The 23,467-nt window shown below is 41.7% G+C and overlaps 1 protein-coding gene across 2 annotated transcripts in view; it reads right to left on the bottom strand.

Annotated features, from left to right (window-relative positions):
• The window catches only part of LOC132401723 (serine/threonine-protein kinase N2-like), a 134,765-nt gene extending 114,247 nt beyond the window's left edge, over positions 1-20,518 (bottom strand). Inside the window, exon 1 of one of the 2 annotated variants that reach the window (XM_059983843.1) lies at positions 20,299-20,518. In XM_059983843.1, coding sequence (XP_059839826.1) covers positions 20,299-20,319 — 21 coding nt within the window. In that variant the 5' untranslated portion in view covers positions 20,320-20,518. The remainder of the gene's footprint in view (positions 1-20,298) is intronic. The other variant, XM_059983842.1, reaches the window with a different exon arrangement.
• Between the last annotated feature and the right edge of the window lie 2,949 nt (positions 20,519-23,467).

Here is a 23,467-nt window from a genome sequence, read left to right as displayed (position 1 = left end):
CTACATGTACCTAAGAGTCTCTTAAAAGACCTTACTCTATCCAACTCCATCACCATCACTGGCAGTGCATTCTACGTACCCACCACTCTGTGCTAAAAACTCACCCCTGACATCTCCTCTGTACCTATTTCCAAACACCTTAAAACTATGCCCCCTCTTGTTAGCCATTTCAGCCCTGGGAAAAAGCCTCTGGCTATCCACACAATCAATGTCTCTCATCATCTTATACACCTCTATCAGGTCAACTCTCAACCTCTGTTGCTCTACAGAGAAAAGGCCAAGTTCCCTCAACCTATTCTCCAATCCAGGCAACACCGTTGTAAATCTCCTCTACACCCTTTCTATAGTTTCCACATCCTTCCTGTAGTGAGGTGACCAGAACTGAACACGGTACTCCAAGTGAGGTATACCTCACGGCTCTTGAGCTCATTCAAGAGTTGCTGAATGCCATCACACCATATGCCTTCTTAACAACACTGCCAACCTGTGCAGCCGCTTTAAATGTCCTATGGACACAGACCCCAAAAATCTCTGATCCTCCACGCTGCCAAGAGTCTTAGATTTATACTATATTCTACCTTCAAATTTGACCTACCAAAATGAACCACTTCATACTTAATTTGGGTTGAATTCCAGTTACCTCTGTAACATTCAACAACTGAAGACCCACTTCTATCCACTGCCATTCCAACCCTAGAAAATAAGCTCTGTCTGGGTTTCAAATGCACTTTGTTTTCTTGAGTCACTACAAAGGACTGAGTTGTTTGGAAGAAAAATTACAAGTGCACGACATATTACTAACAGCAGCTGCTGCTCTTTTTAGGCAGTCTTTCCAGATTATGCATTATTTACTTCAACTCTAGCTGTAAAGAAGAGCCAAAGTAGAACACTTAAACCTTACCACAGAATGGTAGAAAGTGTCTGAAGGATATGGAGAGCTATATTCCAGGTTCAAGTCAATGGAACTAGGCAGAGTAACAGTTCGGCATGAACTAAATGGGTCCAAGTGCTTGTTACTGCTCTAACATTCTATGATAGCTGGGCAGTTTCTGAGCTACTACTTCTTCTGCCATTTAGGTAGGCTTTCTGCTGCACCCAAGGCATGGAATTCAAAGTTCTGAAAGTCATCCTGAATGCGCCTTCTCCATTTTAAGCTGCTGTGAGCCCAAAAGTCACAGGTATCAGTGGCTATGTAGCAACTTCACAAGATCGTACTAAGAACCCCTTAGACAAGGGGTTCTCAACCATTTTTATACCATGGACCACTACCATTAATTTAGGGGTCTGTGGAACTCAGGATGGGAACCCTTGCCTTAGGCTCATTTCCTCTGCCTCCTTTCCAGCTTAGGGCCAGTATCAGAAGTTTGGAACTGGGCACGCAAATGACATGGAGCTGGCACTGTAATTTATGGCTTAATGCTGGGAATGTTACACTGGAAGAGGATGATGATGTTGGTTCACTTATCCTGGTTCTAAAAGGCTCAAACACCCAAGGCATTGTCCCATTAAAAGGAAGAAGAGGTACAGGAAAGACAGGCAATCATCATGTACTGGATCACCAATGATCTCAACTATGATACTAGTCTCAACAGGAGTTTCCAGGATCCTATTTGCCATTTTTGTCCAGCCTTGCCAGCACTCCCGAAAGCAAGTCAAAACAATCATATGATAATTTTAAAATCTTAGGAAGCAGTCTTCTAAATTTTTAAAACCTGGCAGTAAGAAATATCAGTCACAATATACAAGCCCATGGCACAAACAACGGAAAGAATAGTTTATGTAAGGAAATCCCAGAGATGTCATAATCGTGCGCATCTTGAAGTTTAGTTCTCCTTTAGATGCACATCTCCTTTAGTTCAAATGTGGTAACTACAGATGCATCTTCTTGCTCTGCTAAATGTCAAGCTTTCCTGAATGCTTCTTACCAGCTGCTCACCAATTCATACTGTGGATTCCATCCATTTAGAGGCACAGCTGAAATGATACTCACTGTATGTCAACTCCAAGTGTAAGTACAGTACCACTTCACATTGCATTTTTCAAACTTATTAAAGGCTTTGTCAATGGTAAAATTGTTGCAAAAGCTGCATTCTTAATGACTGATGATAGACCATCCCATTCTGACATAAACAGGCCACAATATCACAGGAAGTCAGCAGAAGCAACGTTTGCAGGATTAGCTGTATAAATCTGTAAATACAGACCTGATGAAGGGTCTCAGCCTGAAACATTAACTGTTTATTCCTCTCCATAAGTGCTACCTGACTTGCTGAGTTTCTCCAGCATTTTGTGTGGGTTGCACAAAATCTCCAGCATGAACAGAATTTCATGTTTTTGATATATTCATGCTTCTGAGTTTGGAATCTGGCTTGTTTATTTCTCTTCACTCTATATTGGCAACTGTGCTTGTTCCATAAAGTCTCTCTAATTTCACTAGTCAAAATGACTTTTAAGACCATCTTTAAAACCTGCTTCCTTGATCAAGCTTTCAGTCACTTCTTTTTGATCAAGTGCTGGAATTTTACAGGATATATAGATTTGTGCAAGTGTTATTTTGCAAATAAATAGTTTTATTTGGATTTCTTCATTTGTTTGTTTGTATGCTAATTAAACCAGGTGATTATGCTTCTTGCCCATCAATGACTCTTACCAGGTATTGAGTTTAACTTGTGCGAATGTCAGCTGTTCTATTTTTAGAGTTAAGTTTAGAGTTTAGAGGGTACAACTGCAATTGTCAGCATTGTGTATGAGATGACTGATGATCAAGTGAAAGGGGTCAAGTATATGGATGAGGTAGTACTTATAGACAGATCCTACAAGACTCAAAAAGCAAAAGAGCTGGATAGGATAACAAATGTTTCCTGGAAATGTTTCAATGCTAAGGCAGTCATCTTAATGGAGATAAGCCATGGTTTTGCTAAAGAAGGAAACTGTATCACTATCAGAAAAAAAATGTCTTTGCTCATGTTTGTGACTAGCTCATCAACATAGAAAACAGCAAATAAAGGCACAAACATATTTTTTCCAGAAGGCCTTCAAATGTGCCAAGAGGTAGTCTTTATAGTCACCAAGTTCTTAAAATAAGAGCAACTATACATTGGCAGTAAAGAGGCTGGAGGCCAAATATCTCAGCTACAGGACACCTCTGCAGGAGTTCCTCAGGACAGTATACTATCTTCATCCTCTACTTTAATGACCTTCCTTCAATTGTATGATCAGAAGTAGGAATGCTTGAACATTGAGTACCAAACATACACAACTTTTTTGCACCTCCTCAGCTAATTTTGGAGATGGTGATCAGAATTCTATCTCCTTTACCATAGCATTGGAGAGGAGTAGAAACAGACAAGTTAGGAAAGCGTTTAATTGGAGTAAGGGGAAATATCAGGCTATCAGGCAGGAACTTGGAAGCATAAATGGGAAACAGATGTTCTCAGGGAAACATATGGAAGGAATGTGGCAAATGTTCAGGGGATATTTGCATGGGGTGCTGCCTAGGTACATTTCAATGGGACAGGGAAAGGATGGTAGGATACAGGAAGCGTAATGTACAAAGGCAAGAAGCAAATTCTAGTCAAGAAGAAAAGAAGAACTTATGAAAGGTTCAAAAGCGAGGTAATGATAGAGATCCAGAAGATTATAAGGCTGGCAGGAAGGAGCTTAAGAATGAAATTAGGAGAGCCAGAAAGGGCCATGAGAAGGCCTTGGCAGACAGGATTAAGGAAAACCCTAAGGCATTCTACAAGTATGTGAAGAGCAAGAGGATAAGACAAGAGAGAATAGGATCAATCAAGTGTGATAGTGGAAATGTGTGTATGGAACCAGAGGAGATAGCAGAGATACCTAATGAATACTTTGCTTCAGTATTCACTATGGAAAAGGATCTTGGTGATTGTAGGGATGACTTACAGTGGACTGAAAAGCTTGGAGCATATAGATATTAAGGAAGAGGATGTGCTGGAGCGTTTGGAAAGCATCAAGTTGGAAGTCACTGGGACCGGACGAGATGTACTCCAAGCTAGTGTGGGAGGAGAGAAGGGAGATTGCTGAGCCTCTGGCAATGATCTTTGTATCATCAATAGGGACGGGAGAGGTTCCGGAGGACAGGAGGGTTGCAGATGTTCTTCTCTTATTAAAGGGAGTAGAGAGAGCCCAGGAAATTATAGACCAGTGAGTCTTACTTCAGTGGTTGGTAAATTGACGGAGAAGATCCTGGGAGGTAGGATTTATGAACATTTGGAGGGGCATAAAATGATTAGGAATAGTCAGCATGGCTTTATCAAAGGCAGGTCATGCCTTACAAGCCTGATTGAATTTTTTGAGGATGTGACTAAGCACACTGATGAAGAAGAGCAGTAGATGGAGTGTACATGGATTTCAGCAAGGCATTTGATAAAGTACTCCATGCAAGGCTTATTGAAGAAGGAGGCATGGGGATCCAAGGGGACATTGCTTTGTGGATCCAAAAACTGGCTTGCCCATAGAAGGCAAAGAGTGGTTGTAGACGGCTCATATTCTACATGGAAGTCGGTGACCAGTGGTGTGCCTCAGGGATCTGTTCTGGGACCCCTACTCTTCTGATTTTTATAAATGACCTGGATGAGGAAGTGGAAGGATGGGTTAGTAAATCTGCTGATGGCTAAAAGGTTGCGGGTGTTGTGGATAGTGTGGAGGACTGTCAGAGTTTACAGTGGGACATTGATAGGATGTAAAACTGGGCTGAGAAGTGGTAGATGGAGTTCAACCCAAATAAGAGTGATGTGGTTCATTTTACCAGATCAAATATGATGGCAAAATATAGTATTAATGATAAGAATCTTGGTAGTGTGGATCAGAGGGATCTTGGGGTCCGAGTCCATAGGACACTCAAAGCTGCAGTGCAGGTTGACTCTGTGGTTAAGAAGGCATACGGTGCATTGACCTTCATCAATCGTGTGATTTGAGTTTAAGAGCCGAGAGGTAACATTGCAGCTATATAGGACCCTGGTCAGACCCCACTTGGAGTACTGTGCTCTGTTCTGGTCGCCTCACAACCATGAGGAAGGATGATGAAACCACAGAAAGGGTGTGGAGGAGATTTACAAGGATGTTGCCTGGATTGGGGAGCATGCCTTATGAAAACAGGTTGAGTGAACTCGGCCTTTTCTCCTTGGAGTGACGGAGGATGAGAGGTGATCTGATAGAGATGTACAAGATGATGAGAGGCATTGATCGTGTGGATTATCAGAGGCTTTTTCCCCAGTGCTGAAATGGCTAGCACGAGAGGGCACAGTTTTAAGCTGCTTGGTAGTAGCCGTCAGAGGAGATGTCAAGGGTAAGAAGTTGCTGTTTTTCCGCAGAGAGTGGTAAGTGCGTGAAATGGGCTGCCGACGACGGTAGTGGAAGCGGATACAATAGGGTCTTTTAAGAGACTGCTGGATAGGTATGTAAAGCTTACAAAAATCGAGGGGTATGGGTAACCCTTGGTAATTTCTAAGGTAAGGACATGTTTGGCACATCTCTGTGGGCCAAAGGGCCTGTATTGTGCTGTAGGTTTTCTGTTTCTATAATGAAGCAGTCCACATCCAAATGCTGCAAGATATGGTCAACATTCAGGCCTGAGCAGATAGGTGGCAAATAGCATTTGCACCACACGTGACACAACCCAATAAGAGAAAATCCAATTATCAGTCTCTGAAATTCAATGGCATCACCATCATGGGACTCCCCTACTCAATACCCTGGAGGTTAGCACCAAGCAGAAACTGAACTGGAGTAGCCATATACACTATGCAGCTACTAGAGTTTAGTGATCCTGCTTGAAGTAACTCCCCAAAGCTAATCCACCATCAACAAGGCTCATCAAGAAATGTGATAGGATACTCTCCTCTTGCTCGTAGTGCAGATTTAACAGCATTCAAGAAGCCCAACACCATACAGGATATAGCAGCTTACTTCAAAAAAATCCACCACAACCATTCACTCGCTCTATCACTGATGCACAGTAACTGAAGTTTCTAAACCCACAACTCCACCAACTGGAAGGCAAAGAGGAGCAAAAAGACAGGAACACCACTTGAGTTAGTATCCAAGCCACACATCATCCAAACTGGAAATATGGCCATTCCTTCAACCATTCCTGGGTCAAATCCTGGAACTCCCTTTCTGACAGCGTTATGGGTACACCCACTTCTCAAAAACTGCTGAGGTTCATAATGACAACAAACAGCCAACTGCTCAAGGGCAAACAGGGATGGGCAATTAAATGCTGGCTCAGCTACAAAGTCCACATCGTTGAATGAATTAAAAAAGACTTTTATATTGCACCAGTGTTGCTGGTTTCTCAAGTACAACTTGAGAAACTGTCACAGGACTGGCAGCTAGCCAAACACAGATAAAAGAGATTAGCTTTATTTGTTACATGTACATTGAAACATATGCAATGTGTCATTAATGTCAAATCAAATGTGTGAGAATTGTGCTGGGCGGCCCACAAGTGTCACATAGAAAATAGGTGCAGTAGGCCATTCGGCCCTTCGAGCCTGCACTGTCATTCAGTATGATCAAGGCTGATCATCCAACTCAGAACCCTGTACCTGCTTTCTCTCCATACCCCCGATCCCTTTAGCCACAAGGGCCATATCTAACTTCCTCTTAAATATAACCAATGAACCGGCCTCAACTGTTTCCTGTGGCAGAGACTTCCACAGATTCACCACTCTCTGTGTGAAGAAGTTTTTCCTCACCTTGGTCCTAGAAGGCTTCCACTTTATCCCTATGCTGTGACCCCTCATTCTGGACTTCCCCAACATCGGAAAAAATCTTCCTACATCTAGCCTGTCCAATCCCTTTAGAATTTTATACATTTCAATAAGATCCCCCCTCAGTCTTCTAAATTCCAGTGAGTATAAGCCTAGTCAATCCAGTCTTTCTTCATATGAAAGTCCTGCCATCCCAGGAATCAATCTGGTGAACCTTCTTTGTACTCCCTCTATGGCAAGAGTGTCTTTCCTCAGATTAGGGGACCAAAACTGCACACAATACTCCAACTCGAATCCTTTTGCTATGAATGCCAACATACCATTTGCCTTTTTCACCGCCTGCTGTACCTGCATGCCCACCTTCAATGACTGGTGTACAATGACACCCAGGTCTCGTTGTACCTCCCCTTTTCCTAATCGGCCACCGTTCAGATAATAATCTGTTTTCCTGTTCTTGCAACCAAAGTGGATAACCTTACATTTATCCACATTAAATTACATATGCCATGAATTTGCCCATTCACCTAACCTATCCAAGTCACCCTGCATCCTCTTAGCATCCTCCTCACAGCTAACACCGCCGACCAGCTTCGTGTCATCTGCAAACTTGGAGATGCTGCATTTACTTCCCTCATCTAAATCATTAATATATATTGTAAACAACTGGGGTCCCAGCACTGATCCTTGCGGTATCCCAGTAGTCACTGCCTGCCATTCTGAAAAGGTCCCGTTTACTCCCACTCTTTGCTTCCTGTCTGCCAACCAATTCTCTATCCACATCAATACCATACCCCCAATACCATGTGCTTTAAGTTTGCACACTAATCTCCTGTGTGGGACCTTGTCAAAAGCCTTTTGAAAATCTAAATATACCACATCCACTGGTTCTCCCCTATCCACTCTAGTAGTTACATCTTCAAAAAAATTCTATAAGATTCGTCAGACATGATTTTCCTTTCACAAATCTGTGCTGACTTTGTCCGATGATTTCACCTCTTTCCAAATGTGCTGTTATCACATCTTTGATAACCGACTCTAGCAATTTCCCCACCACCGATGTCAGACTAACCGGTCTATAATTCCCTGGTTTTTCTCTCCCTCCTTTTTTAAAAATTGGGGTTACATTAGCCACCCTCCAATCTGCAGGAACTAATCCAGAATCTAAGGAGTTTTGAAAAATTATCACTAATGCATCCATTATTTCTTGGGCTACTTCCTTAAGCACTCTGGGATGCAGACCCTCTGGCCCTTGAGATTTATCTGCCTTTAATCTCTTCAATTTACATAACACCACTTCCCTACTAACATGTATTTCCCTCAGTTCCTCCATCTCACTAGACTCTCGGTCCCTTACTATTTCCGGAAGATTATTTATGTCCTCCTTAGTGAAGACAGATCAAAAGTAATTATTCAATTGGTCTGCCATGTCCTTTTTCCCTATGATCATTTCACCTGTTTCTGACTGTAAGGGACCTACATTTGTCTTGACCAATCTTTTTTTCACATATCTATAAAAGCTTTTACAGTTAGTTTTTATGTTCCCTGCCAGCTTTCTCTCATAATCTTTTTTCCCTTTCCTAATTAAGCCCTTTGTCCTCCTCTGCTGGTCTCTGAATTTCTCCCAGTCCTCAGGTATGCCGCTTTTTCTGGCTAAATTATATGTTTCTTCTTTGGACTTGATACTATCCCTAATTTCCCTTGTCAGCCACGGGTACACTACCTTCCCTGGTTTATTCTTTTGCCAAACTGGGGTGAACAATTGTTGTAGTTCATCCATCCAGTGCCAATATACGCTTCCAGTGCTAATATACCATATTCCAACTGTACGGAACAGGGGACTGAACCAGAACACCTGGAGGAAAGTCCCGTCATGAGAGAATGTACATACATTTTACAGATGCAGTGGAGAATGAACCCCAATTGATTTACAGCTGCACTGTAAAACACTGCACTAACTACTACACTACTGTACTACTCTAAACCTGTCAGTTCTATCCCTGCCCCACATCATCCTAAATGAAACAATTGTAGCATCATTTTATCTGACTCAAAGTGGAAGTTCAAACCTCATTGCCTCCTTGGTAAAACTGGCTGTAGTGGCTGAAAGTCAAAAAAGTACTTGAACACAAGCAGCGTTAGTCAAGGTATCATGCATCTCAAAACACCAAACACAACTGCAGGATCCAACAGAAAAAAAAGATAAACTTTTTTTAATCAGCTGACTGAAACATCAGTGTCTTATACATCAGTGTTTATGGATCTAGGCAGAACACTACTGATGCAGTGATTTTCACCATGACGTATACATTTTTGCAATCCCTCAATATGGAATCAATGGATAACATTATCAATACAAAACAATCCAAGTCAGATTCCTTCAAGATTCTTTAATGTAATTTCCAGTACACAAGTAAAGGGGAACAAAGTAATTGTTACGCCGGCTTCAACGCAGCACACAAAAAATCCACAAAATATAGAACACGTTAATAATAAAAAATACACAATATAAAAACACAAGATAGCTTATATACAGTGCCTATAAAAAGTATTCACCCCATCTTGTAAGTTTTCATATGTTATTGTTTTACAAGATTGAATCAGTGGATTTAAATTGGCTTTCATGACACTGATCAACAGAAAAAGTCTCTTTTGTATCAAAGTGAAAACAGATCCCTACAGGGTGATCTTAATTAATACAAACATAAAATGCAAAATAATTGATGCATAAGCATTCACCCCCCCCCCTTTAATATGTCACACCAACTCATCAATGGTGCAGCCAATAGGTTTTAGAAGCAACATAATCAGTTAAATGTGTGCAGTCAAGGTGTTTCAATTGACTGTAGTAAAAATACACCTGTATCTGGAAGGTCCAACTGCTGGGTGAATAAGTATCCTGGTGAAAACCAAACCATGAAGACAAAAGAACACTCCAAGCAACTTCACAAAAAGGTTATTGAAAAGTACAGGTCAGGAGATACATACAAGAAAATTCCCTTGGAGTACAGTTAAGTCAATCAACAAGTAATGGAAAGATTATGGCACAGCTGTAAATCTGCCTGGAGCAGGCTGTCCTCAAAAACTGAGTGACCATGCAAGAAGGGGTCTAGTGAGGGAGGCCATCAAGAGACCTATGACAACTCTGGAGGAGTTACAAGCTTCAGTGGCTGAGATGGGAGAGACTCTACACATTCAACTGCTGCCTGGATACTTCCTTTATGGGAGACTGGCAAAGAGTAAGCAAACTGTTGAAAAAAAATTACATGAAATTTCAGCTAGAGTTTTCCAGAAGGCACGTGAGAGACTCTGAAGTCAGTTGGGAGAAGGTTCTAATGGTCTAAGGAAACCAAAATTGAGCTTTTTAGCCAGACTAAACACTGTTTGGCCTAAGCCAACACCACACATCATGAAAAACACACTATCCCTACCATGAAGCATGGCGTGGCTGCATCATGCTGTGGGGATGCTTCACTGTGGCAGGCCCTGGAAGATTTGTGAAGGTAGAGGGTAAAATGGGTGCAGCAAAATACAGGGAAATACTGATGCATTCTGCAAGAGAAATGCAACTTGGGAGATTTGTTTTCCAGCAAAACAATGGCTCAAAGCATGAAGCCAAAGCTACACAGGAAAGGCTTAAAAACAAAGTTAATGTTGTGGAGTGGCCCTGTCAGAATCCAGACCTCAATCCAATTGAAAATTTCTGGCTGGACTTGACAAGGGCTGTTCACTCACAATTCTCGTGCAATCTGACAGAGCTTAAGCAGTTTTGTTAAGAACAGGGAAAAATTAGTGTCCAGATGTGCAAAGCTGGTGGAAACCTAGCCACACAGACTCAAGGCTGCAATTGCTGCAAAGGTGTATCTACTAAATATTGACTTGAAGGAGGCGAATACTTATGCAATCAATTATTTTACATTTTATATTTGTACTTAATTTAGATCACTTTGTAGAGATCTGTTTTCACTTTGACATAAAAGAGTTTATCAGTTGACCAGTGTCAAAAAAGCCAAATTAAATCCACTGTGATTCATTGTTGTAAAATAATAAAACATGAAAACTTCCCATGGGGAGGGTGAATACTTTTTATAGGCACTGTATTGATTGTCCTTAAAGTGATGCTAGGCACGATCAACCTCACTGTTTTGGGAAAGAAACTGTTCTTGAGTCTGGCGATCTTGGCATGTCGCTACATAGCCTCCTCCCTGATGGAAATGGAACAAACAGTCCATGAGCAGAGTGAGTGGAATTCTTCATGATGTCACTGGCCCTTTTCTGGCACCTTTCTATATACATGTCCTTTATAGTGGGTAGGCCAGTGCTGGTGATGCAGGTTTGACTAACCACAGTGCAGTTTCTATACCAATCAATAATGCAACTCGTTAGGATACTGCACATCTGTAGAATGACGCGAGTATAGATGTGTATATCCAGCTATTTTGTGGATCAAATGCATCACCACTTCACAGCTTAATTGCAGAAGGAAAATCAGTTACCAAAAATATTAATTTCAATAAATAACATCCTGCTCACATCTCCAATAGTTGTATTTTCAGACTTTGAAGGATTCACAAGTGTCAGTGGGCATGGTTCATTTGTTAGGATTTTGACAATTACAGGTATAAAAGCACTCACACAGTAGCTGGCTGACTTTAACCTCTCAAAATGCTTCTGAATGAAACAATAACTTTCAAGAGAATTCATTCAGTGAATGAGTTACAAGTTTATGTGCTCCCTAACTGTTTATATACCAAACAAAATTCAGAACAAAACATTAAATCTTATCTTCACACACTGGCCATCTCACCTGCCATTTGGATCATTCTTTTTTATTCAAAACTTGTGACTCTGAAGTTTATTACTATTCATTGCTGCTCATCTTTTCCTATAATTATAATGAAATAGCACGTCCTATTTTTTTTCAAAAACTATGTAAATAATCACATATTATCTATGTGATTATGGCAAAGGAAAGAAATAAAAACAGAAAAGGCTTGGAAGACTCAGCTGGTCTGGCAGCATTTGCAGAAAGAGAGAGGTATCACTTCAGATCAACGACTTTATACTGTCTGACCTATCTAGTTTTTTTTAATATACACTGGAAAAATACATAACAAAATGCAATCAACTTGCAATAAAAATTAATTTGAGATGTATTATAAAGCTTTATTAAGACATAAAAATAACAAATGAGAAATTCTGCAGATACTGGAAAATCAAAGTAACACATACAAAATGCTAGAGGAACTCAGATCAGACAGCATCTTCTTCAGTCAACCTGAAAAACTGTCTCAGCCCGAAATGTTGACTGTTTATTCATTTCCGTAGATGCAGCCTGAGCTGCTGAGTTCCTCCAGTATTTAATGCGTGTTACTATAGAAAAATAACACCAGAAACCACCAAGAGCTCAGCTTGCTGATTAATAATGGTCACACCATCAAGATTCAATCACAAGGGCAATGAATGAAAGAACAATTTAACATTAAACTTCCTCCTATGCAAAAGAATGCAAATCTAGTTACAGAAATTGACGATTCATTACAATGTACAAACTCAGTTAATTTCCATCCGGGAATCCATTGTGTGTGTTTAAATGTCTGTCAGGATTAGAACAAGATACAGCCTCACATTATACACGACGTCACAAGTGTAAGACATACCCAATTTGTTCTGTCATTCAACTCACAGCCATAATGTTAAGCGAAAATGAATTTATGCAGAAATGATATAAACAATTTCTGAAGGAGAGAGGTATATTCATTATCTCTGCTAAGAAGGTTCCCCAGTATTTCAGCAGGTACAGTCATCAAATTGCTGTTTATAGAGCTATGTTGGCTATAATGACAGAAAACAATCTATTTCCTGCTCCTTGTTTTGATATTCAATGTGAAAATATTCAAATGCACTAAACATTCATATACAAATTAAAGTCACCCATGATTTTCCATTTATTATATCCCGGTAGAAGCCTGCACAAAGCTCCAACACCAACTAAAAGTTGTGTGCTGTTAATTCTCTGCATCCTCTATATCTTTCACTATTTTCTCCATGAAGCTCATTTCACAGCTTTTACTTCACTCTAATAATTTCATCATGGCTCTGACCATTTCAACTCCAACCTGTCTTGTATTTACTACAAAACAATTATTCAGCATTTCTCTTCATAGCTTAGATATACTCACAAAGGCATCCATTAGTTCCTTTAAAATCCTACATGCAAAACAACCTGTTACAGCTATGGCATTGCCACAACCTCTTCTTCCAAATTAACAATTCAGTGAAGAATTTCTTTATGTCATTTTTTGCCACTTCCCATTTTTCTTTAAACAAAACTTTCCTTTCTACTATCACCTGACATCGTGTCAACCAAACTTTTTTTCTGGGTACTCTCTCAACACTCCATTCAATGTTACAAAGCAACAATCAGTATCAGTATCAGAATCCTTTATGATCGCCAAGTATGAGGACACATACAGGGAATTTGATGCCGGTTTCCCTGAGCTCTCTCTGTACAAAACTAAAAGCAAACAAAAACAATAGTGCAAATAATCATAAACTATATACAATGAGGTCCACCTCATTGAATGTACAGGTGGACTTGATTTATAATAGACTAAAATTCAAGTGTTCATAAGACTGATGGCATACGGAAAGAAACTGTTCTTGTACCTATTTGTCCTGGCATACAGTGATCTAAAGCACCTATCAGAAGGAAGGAGTTGGAACAGGTGATGTCCAGGGTGTGATGGGTCTACAATAATGCTGCTTGCTCGCTTCCTGACTCTAGATGCATATAAGTCCTAGATCGAGGGCAGCTTCACACCCATAATCCTTTCAGCAGCCCTGACGGTTCTTTGGAGTCTTTTCTTGTCTTATTTGGTAGCTGATCCAAACCAGACAGTCATGGACGAACAGAGAACAGACTGGATTATTCCTGAATAGAATTGAATCAGCAGCTCCTGAGGCAGGTTGTACTTCCTGAGTTGACTATGCCTGATGCTCTATAGAATTACTTGGTTTGTCTTTGCATCCATCAATTTTACCAGTAACGTATCTTGCCAAAATGTTGAATGAACACAGCATTCAATCCATTCAATAAATCAAACCAGCATCTCAAGGATTGTCCACATCACAAATCTACAGAAGATGGATGTCGGTGGACAGTAACAGTGTCCCTCAGGAATGAGAGTAAACATTCATTCCAAATATCATTTTCTAAATCCTTCCATCTTTTTCACCCTTGAAATCTTTCCCCTTTTTCTTCAATAGGTATAATCCAAAGCTGCCTTCTATGCTTCTTGGAATCTCACTGTCACCTTGAGTCTGGGAGATTTGTCTGCAAGTCTATTTAGCATTCCACGAAGACTCTCTACTTCATAACTGGAGATGCCTTTCAGGCATCCGACCTCTTGACAGAGGTGTGCCTTTTCTCAAGCAGGTGTGTGTATTGCACCACAGTTCTGTATACCTACTGACCTTGGCAGTTCATTTTAAAACAGGAACTGTTGTTATTACTAGTTAATGTTCTCCCCCTTTTTGGAAAACAGTGACTATTTAAAATTGCGTTGTTTACGGGGAAAAAACTGATTGATGGATTTTCATTAGAAGTAAAATGCATTTACCTAAACTTGATTCTTAATGTCCAATACAAATCCACTATATCAAGATTGAAATCCAAATTAATCTTGAATTCTATTTGGAGCCCTTTATTTGATATATGTATAACTAGTATTGGTGCAAGATCCCAATTATCCTCTGGGATAATTATCCGCAAATATATTCTAAGGGTTCTTCTATTACTTATGGACAGTGAGTGATTAAGGTTTGCAAGTCAGGAAGTTTAGAACATCTAGGAAAGTCAATAAGCATAGGCTCTGATACTAAAGTATTTGTGAGGGAAATACAAATGATCATTCCTTGGTAAGTATCTGGTGACTCATTAAAAATCTATACATGAATATGGAACAAGGAGAGAATCAGGCTAGACTATCACTGCCCCACAGTTAAATATACAAAGGATAACCACAGGTAATACAATTGGTGACAGCATTGGGTTGTATTCACCTCAGAACAGAGCAATATTTCAAATCCTAATGATGCAATGGGGCAGGGGAGGAAGAGAATGTTTCTGGAAAAAGGCAACTGAAAAAAAATCATTTTTGGGCATGGATTTCAAAAGAAAATAGACTGCAGCACAAAAGATGTATGAATATAAGAGCAGTGTGTGCTATACAAGCCCTTAAGGTTTCTTGGCCTTTCAAAGAGGCCACTGCCAATCTAATCTTGGCCTCAACTCCATTTTCTTATTTCATCCTTCATTTCTCTGAAGTCTTTAAGTCTGGTAAATTCTGATGGGTGCCAGAAGATTGGAAAACAACCAATTTCATGACCTGTCCACCTTCTTCCTTTTATTCCATGGCCCATTCACCACTCTTACCAAATTTCTTCTTCTTTGACCCTTTACCTCGTCCACATATCACTTCTCAGTTTCTCATATCATTCCCCCTCTCACCTGCCCACCTTCCTCCTCACTGGTCCCATCTATCACCTGCCAGCTTTTACTCCTCCCTTTCCACTTCCTTATCCTGGCTTCTGCCCATTTCCTTTCCAGTCTTGATATAGAGTCTCAACCTGAAATGTCAATTGCTTTATTTCCCCTCCCTAAATACTGCCTGACTTGCTGAATTCCTCCAGCATCACGTGCATGTTCCTCAAAATTTCCAGCAGCTATGGAATCTTCTGTCCCAGATTTGCCATACATTAAAGCTGTGATCACTGATTCTGGACTGTCACATTAGGAACATCCTTCCAGTCTCTAGTTTGTCGAGTTCTGTTACAATATTTTAGACTTCTATGAGAACCTCTCTCATTCTCCTCATATAAGTCTTGCCTTCTCAGGAATCGGTCAATTAAGCCTTCCTTGCACTATTTCCATGGCAAGAACATCCTTGCAGTTGCAGTAAGACATTTTTTCTCCTTAACTCAATTCCTTTACAACGAAGGCTGGCTCACCAGTTGCCTTCCTACTTGTACCTGAGCACTTGCTCTCAGTGACCCATCAATAAGGACATTCATGTTGCATTGCATCTTCTCTCTTCCTAACCTATCAGAATTCAGATAACGCCTTTCTGTTTTTTGGAACCAAATTGAATAATTGCATGTTAAAAACATAATTCATGTTAAACTACATCTGTTATGCATTTCCACTCTCATCCAACTTTGCTAAATCACATCACATTAGGGCTGCTTTGCATGCTCCTCACAGTTCATATTCCCCTTCTAACATTCCCACTATTTGCAAAAGTGTTGTTCTATTGCTGGAAATACACCCCATTAGTGTTTTATGTTTTATACTAATTATTTTTGTGATTATAGAAAAAATTGCCATTGACTGCCAAGATCCAACACGTACCCTTCAAAAACAAACAGGTACAAACAAATCTTCAGTGCCTGAATCTTGTAGCAAATTTTACTGAATCAGAAAAATAGCACTTAAAATTCTCTTCAATAATTAAAAATTAAAGACAGTAGAAACAACGCAGGAGTTGTCTGCACACTATTCATGGATCTAACCACAATATTCCGTTCATTGTTTTGCGAAAGGTACATACAGATAGGTATCACCTGCCAGCACACTCAGGGAGGCATGGAAAGTCAAAAAAAAATGTGGAACTAGACATCTAGGTGTGTCAGTAACAACGAATTCTTTGAACTGAATTAATTTCATTACTTATATCCTTCATATAATGAGTAAAAATCTTTACATTATGTATCCCTCTAAATGTGCAATTTATAGTAATTTATAATAAATAGTTATGTACAACAGAACAGTCAATACAACATAGAAATACAGTTGTGTCAGCATGAATTAAGCAGTCTGACAGCCTGGTGGAACAAACTGTCCCAGAGCCTATTAGCCCTGCCTTTATGCTGTGGTACCATTTCCCAGATGGTAGCAGCTGGAACAGTTTGTGGTTGGGATGACTCGGGTCCCCAATGAACCTTCGGGCTCTTTTTACACACCTATCTTTATAAGTGCCCTGACTAGTGGGAAGTTCACGTCTACAGATGTGCTGGTCTGTCTGCACCATTCTCTGCAGTGTCCTGCAATTGAGGGAAGTACAGTTCCCATATCAGGCAGTGACGCAGCCAGTAAGGGTACTCTCAATTGTGCCCCTATAGGAAGTTCTTAGGGTTTGGGGGCCCATACCAAACTTCTTCAATTGTCTGAGGTGAAAGAGGAGCTGTTGTGCCTTTTTCACCACATAGCCAGTACGCAGACCACGTGAGATCTTCTCTGATATTTATGCCGAGGAACTTTAAGCTGTTCACCCTCTCAATCCCAGATCCGTTGATGTCTCTAGGGGTTAGCCTGTCTCCATTCCTCCTGTAGTCCACAACAAGCTCCTTTGTTTTTGCGACATTGAGGGAGAGGTTGTTTTCTTTGCAGGGCCAAGGTACCTGAAAGCTTTCCCTCCTGATAAATATCTCAAAACTTGTAAGAACTTCTGTCTTCCAAATAAAAAGCCACTGGATGGCCCAGCGCATTGCATAATGCACTGCAATAGAGGGAAATCTATTACAAACATGATTTTTTTTGCTGCTGCCACATACCAAGAAGATTCTCCCTCCTCCTCCACCCCACCCACCTCGGAACATACGGCATTAGGTCCAGATTGTAAAAGCACCAACTGAATGGAAAAGTGTAACACTCAGTGTGTTATAGTCATGTTCGTTCATTGAAAGACCAGAATACCCAAAACCATATATTGGCTGAACTTACTACAGGAGTAGGTTCCAGTAAGATTAGATCATGCAAAAGTTTGAATGGAAACATTTTAGTCCTTTCTAAAATATAGTTTCCTAATGCTTTACCAGATAGGATTTCATAACTTATCAACCTGTAATGATTAGAGTCATAGAAAAATACAGCAGAGAAAAAGGCAATTCAGCCCATCTAGTCAGTACCAAAATTCTTACGTGGATTTGCACAAATTTTTTACTTTGAAATACATTTAATTCACTATCCCATTCTACCTTTCCTTCTAGATGATGAAAAGTTAAGAGCACATGGTCCTGAACACTCAATTAATAAAGTATCAACCTCCTAATTCAAGAAGCCACCACTGAACAAAAGATATTATATTCAATAAAACAAAACTTCCGCCTACCAAATCACTTGGGGTGTTAAGAGCACTAATTAACAACTCTCAAGCAGAATACACTATTCCTGCCAAATTCGAAAACAACGGATCTTGTATTGCATATAAGAATATTTCCTCACCAAAGTAGCAGACTTAATCCAAAACAGCCACCTTTTGGGTAGAGCAAAAGGTAAGACTGTTGTTTAAAACCAGTCGGCAACCTCTCTCTCTACGCCTCCATTATAGGATATTAAGAAATGAGAGACTTGGTGGTGGGCAGCAAGCCAAGAATCCAACAACAATTAAACAGTTTTCCTTCATCCACCCCTCCTCCAGTGGCCAATATTAAAGTAAATTCTTACGGCCTGGAGATCAGGCTCCTCTGGACTGAATGAATTCCCAATTTTTAAGCAACAAAATCTCAAAACTAAAATGAACAAATTGCAAAAACAACCACATAAACACATGCACAAATAAAGGAAAATAATATTAAAACACCTAAAGCCGGGTGAACTTCATCTATATAGTTCCATTCTCCTCTGTAACTCCAGATCATTCCAATTTAGATTAATGGGGCAGGTGAGAACATTGGAAGAAGAAAGGGTGTATGGAAGTGGGACACAGTCAAATATTTACCTCTTGAATTATTTATTATACTAATATTAAAGACAAGGAGAAAACTCCTGTTGACATTGCTGTTGCTTCAAACTTTTTTAAACTTGCAGCCAATCCCTAAGCAGGCATAACATTAAAATATAGTTACAGAAATAATTGCTTTCTCAAAAAAAGGCGAGGACATTTTGTCTGTGTCAATACGATCACCCTGAAAGCAGCCCTATAATCCAGTCTCACATTTCCTCAACCCCCATTTACCATGTCCTCTCCAATATTCCAAGATATTCCCCACCCTTCCTCTCTCAATGTCCCATCATCGCTCACCCTTCTTTCCTTCCTCTCATGCAACACATCATGTCTACTCAATCTTTCTCCTGTTCTCCATTACGCACACTCCTCCCACATCACTTTCATCCCTGCACCTCCACCACACTTTCTCCTACCCTTGACATTTCAGCATTCACATTTAACAAACACACAAAATCATCATAACCACTCACCAGCAGACTGCAAACACCGGAGAGTTCCATTAATATCTCCCTGCACAGTGCACAACCCCCTCCCCCTTATCATTTTGTTCAACTTTGCCTTCCCCTCACGCTCCCGTCAACTCTTCCCCCACCACCTCTACTCTCCCACCTTCCCCAACTCACGTTGGACCCATCCCACTCAGCACCCTCCCAAATCCCCAAACACAACATTTCAAGAACAGCTTTTTCCCTTCCATCATCAGATTTCTGAATGGACAATGAACCCATGAACACTATATCAGCATTTTCCTCTCTTTTTACGCTACTTAATTAATTTTATATACACATAGTAAACTATAGTTATTATCTATTGTTCTGTACTAATACCGAAAATATGCCAGTGATAGTAAACCTGATTGTGATTCTCACCTATTCACTCACCCCACTCTCATATTTCTACTCTACTACCGCCCAGCCCTCATTTCCCCAATTGGTCTCTCCCGTTTGTCTTCCCAACTTTCCTCTCTCCCACCCACACACCACAACCCTTCCTCTCCCCACCACTCTCCCTTCTCACCCCCACCCCCCTCTCCTCCTGCTCCACTCCCCACCCTACCCCCTCACCACTCTCCTCCTGCTCCTCTCCCCACCCTACCCCCTCACCACTCTCCTCCTGCTCCTCTCCTCACCCTACCCCCTCACCACTCTCCTCCTGCTCCTCTCCCCACCCTACCCCCTCACCACTCTCCTCCTGCTCCTCTCCTCACCCTACCCCCTCACCACTCTCCTCCTGCTCCTCTCCTCACCCTACCCCCTCACCACTCTCCTCCTGCTCCTCTCCCCACCCTACCCCCTCACCACTCTCCTCCTGCTCCTCTCCCCACCCTACCCCCTCACCAATCTCGTCCTGCTCCACTCCCCACCCTACCCCCTCACCACTCTCCTCCTGTTCCACTCCCCACCCTACCCCCTCAACACTCTCCTCCTGCTCCTCTCCCCACCCTACCCCCTCACCACTCTCCTCCTGCTCCTCTCCCCACCCTACCCCCTCACCACTCTCCTCCTGCTCCTCTCCCCACCCTACCCCCTCACCACTCTCCTCCTGCTCCTCTCCCCACCCTACCCCCTCACCACTCTCCTCCTGCTCCTCTCCCCACCCTACCCCCTCACCACTCTCCTCCTGCTCCTCTCCCCACCCTACCCCCTCACCACTCTCCTCCTGCTCCTTTCCCCACCCTACCCCCTCACCACTCTCCTCCTGCTCCTCTCCCCACCCTACCCCCTCACCACTCTCCTCCTGCTCCTCTCCCCACCCCTCTCCTCTCCCTTTACCTGTACTGGGTCCGCCGCCATCTTGCCGGCTCTCCCTCTCTCTCTGCCGACCGTCCCTCCGCCGATGGCGATGCCGACTCTGCGCTGCCACTAGAAGCCGGGACGCGCCGAGTTTTCCCCCCCCTTCCTTCTGCAGCAGGCCGGGTGAGTTGTGGTTGAAGTTCCTGAGCTCGCCGAAAGGCCAGGCCGCTCAGCGCATCCCGGCCGGCGACCCCTCCCCTCCCCTCCCCTCCGGCGGGGCTCGAGCGACGGCCGCAAGCGATCGGGGCCCGGGCGGGTGTCAGCTCGCCATCCGCCCCCTCTCCGCCTCGGCGTCCGTCCTGCACGCTTCAGCCCACTTCTTCCCGGCCCCTTCGCAAGTTCCGCCGAGACTGGCTTACCCCCACTTTGCTCGCCCTTCCCCCCCGCCTCCTCTCCGACAGCAGCCCGGACACGAACCGAGCGTTCAAACTGTGAACCTCCGCCCTCTGAGGAGTGTCCGCCCGCTCTCCAGCGTCATGTGACCCGGCTCCGGCCGCGGCCCCAGTCGCTGCCGTGTCACAGGCGGTTCCGTGCGTCCCAAACTTTCTCGGTCCGTTTGTGCAAGAGGGCGAGGAAGGGTGTGCATGCACGTTTCTGTGTCTGTGTGAACATACTTACGTGTGTGTAAGTAAAGTGTATTATGTTTGTGCAAGGGCATGTTTACGTGAGTAAATGTGTGTACATTTTTGTGTAAATGAAGTTTAAGGACATGTTTACGTGTGTACCTGTAACTGAAGTGTATGGGCATGTTTGAATATGTGAAGTGTAACGGCATGTTTATGTGTGTAAATGTGTATGCTTATATGTCTATCTCTGTAAGTGAAGTGTGCTAGTATTTAAGTGAGTGTAACTGAACCATACTTCATTTTGATGTGTGTATCTTTGTGTAAGTGAAGTTTATGGGCATATTTGTTGCAGGTTTGAAAGTTTATGCATGTTTATAAGTTTGTGCATCTGTATGTAAGTAAATGTATTCATCTTTGAATCTAAGTGCAATATGTTTTTACGTAAGTGTATGTTCATGTGTCTGCGTCATGCATGTTTATACCTCCTTGTGAGAGTATGAGCACATAAGCAGGTTTGTGTTTGTATCTCTGTAATAGCATGCATGTATGTTATGGCTTTGTATGTAAGTATACAGAGCAGAATAGATGGGCCAACTGGCCTAACTCTCCTCCTATGTTTTATGATCTAAGTTTGCATGTACATGCAAATACATGGTTCGGTGTAAGAATATGTGTATCTGTGTGGAAGTACATGTTTGTAGTTCTACCTTGCATAAGAGTGCAGATATGTTTTTGTTTATAACTGTGTTATAAGAATGCACATGCATGTATCTCTTTGGCTCTGTGTCTAAAAGACTGCTTGTGCACATTTGTCCATGGCTTTGTAAATCACTGCAAAAAATAATGTCCTACTGTTTAACCCCAACTTTTCTTTCTCCTTGTTAATATCCCCACCCACATTAAATGTTTGCACAGAGGTTAGATTAAACTCCTTCCATTCTAAAGAAACTCCATTAACAAACACTCTTTCTTTCATTTAAACCACTATATGCTGTGTAATCTTCCTAGACATAGACTCCCAAAATGTCCTCCATGTCACAGGAAATGTTTTTCTTCCCACCATTATTGTAAACATACAATAAAACCTAATTTTATAAGTTGTGCCCTCCCATCTTTCAAGATATTTTGTTTCTTTTGTTTTTCCCTGTTCCAATAACCTCAACCCCTCCTCCCTAATTTGAAAACCAAAAACAAGATTCTGTACACTGAAGCCAAATAATCTTGCCTTTTCTCTTAATGAGGGAGGGGTGTTGTTTAGTGTGGCGAGTTATTGTCTGCAGTATAAATTGGATCATTTTAAAGCATGACAGTTCATAAGTGCCTTGTATGGAACATGTCCATTAAGTATGCAATTTCTCACAGTTATTTTCATCCCACTCCCACTCTGTCCTCTCCATCTCTGTCCCCCACACAGTTCTAATGAAGGTCAACATAAGCATGAGTAATAACACCTCATCTTCCAACTTGGCATTTTACAAGACTCTGAGCTCAACACTGAATTCAACAGTCTGCGATAATCCGCCATTCCAAGCATATTATATGAGCAGCAATTTTGGTTTATTTCTCTCTTTGTCAGGTATTTAAAATTTCATTCAACAACTTCTCTCTACTTCCTCCGGATATACCCCTACAGGCACCACAAATTTAGGGTGGCATGGTAGCATAAAGTTTTATATTACAGGCGAGCTGAGTTCACTTTTTGCTACCATCTGTTACGAGTTTGTACATTCTCCCCGCGACCGCGTGAGTTTCTGCTGGGTGCTTCGGTTTCCCCCCACGGTCCAAAGACGTACGATTGATTGGTAGGTTAATTGGTCACTGTCAATTGTCCCATGATTAAGCTAGGACTAATTCAGGGGACTGCTGGGTGGCATAGCTCGAAAGGCTGGTAGGACCTATTACGTGCAGTATCTCAATCAATAAATACATAAATTTGGAACATCTGCAAATACATCAAACAAATGTATAACAAAGAAGCCATGGCAGCACCTCTGCTTTCTTAGAAGTTACATAGATTCAGCATGACATCTGCAACCTTGACAAACTTCCAGAGATGCACAGTGGAGACTATCTCGATTGGTTGCATCACGTCCTGGTATGGAAATACCAATGCCCAAAAGTCAAGTTTATTGTAATTTTGACCATAAACTGCTGGTACAGTACAGAGTAAAAATGAAACAACGTTCCTCCAAGACCCTGGTTCTACATGAAACAAAACAAAACTACACTAGACTATGTGAGACAGCACAAGGCTACACTGGACTACGTAAAACAACATAAAAACTGCACTAGACTACAGACCTGCACAGGACTACATAAAGTGCATAAAACAGTGCAGGGCAGTACAATAATTAATAAACAAGACAATAGGCAGAGTAGAGGACAAATTACAATATAATAATAAATCATGTAGATGTCAGTCTAGACTTGGGGTTGGGAAAGAAACTGTTGCACAGTCTGGTTGTGAGAGCCAGAATGCTTCAGTACCTTTTGCCAGATGGCAGGAAGGAGAAGAGTTTGTGTGAGGGGTGCGTGGGGTCCTTCACAATACTGTTAGCTTTGCGGTTGCAGTGTGTGGTGTA

This window comes from Hypanus sabinus, chromosome 11 (assembly GCF_030144855.1).
Source record: "Hypanus sabinus isolate sHypSab1 chromosome 11, sHypSab1.hap1, whole genome shotgun sequence".
Lineage (NCBI taxonomy): Eukaryota > Metazoa > Chordata > Chondrichthyes > Myliobatiformes > Dasyatidae > Hypanus > Hypanus sabinus.
This window is presented reverse-complemented; position numbering and strand designations above follow the sequence as displayed.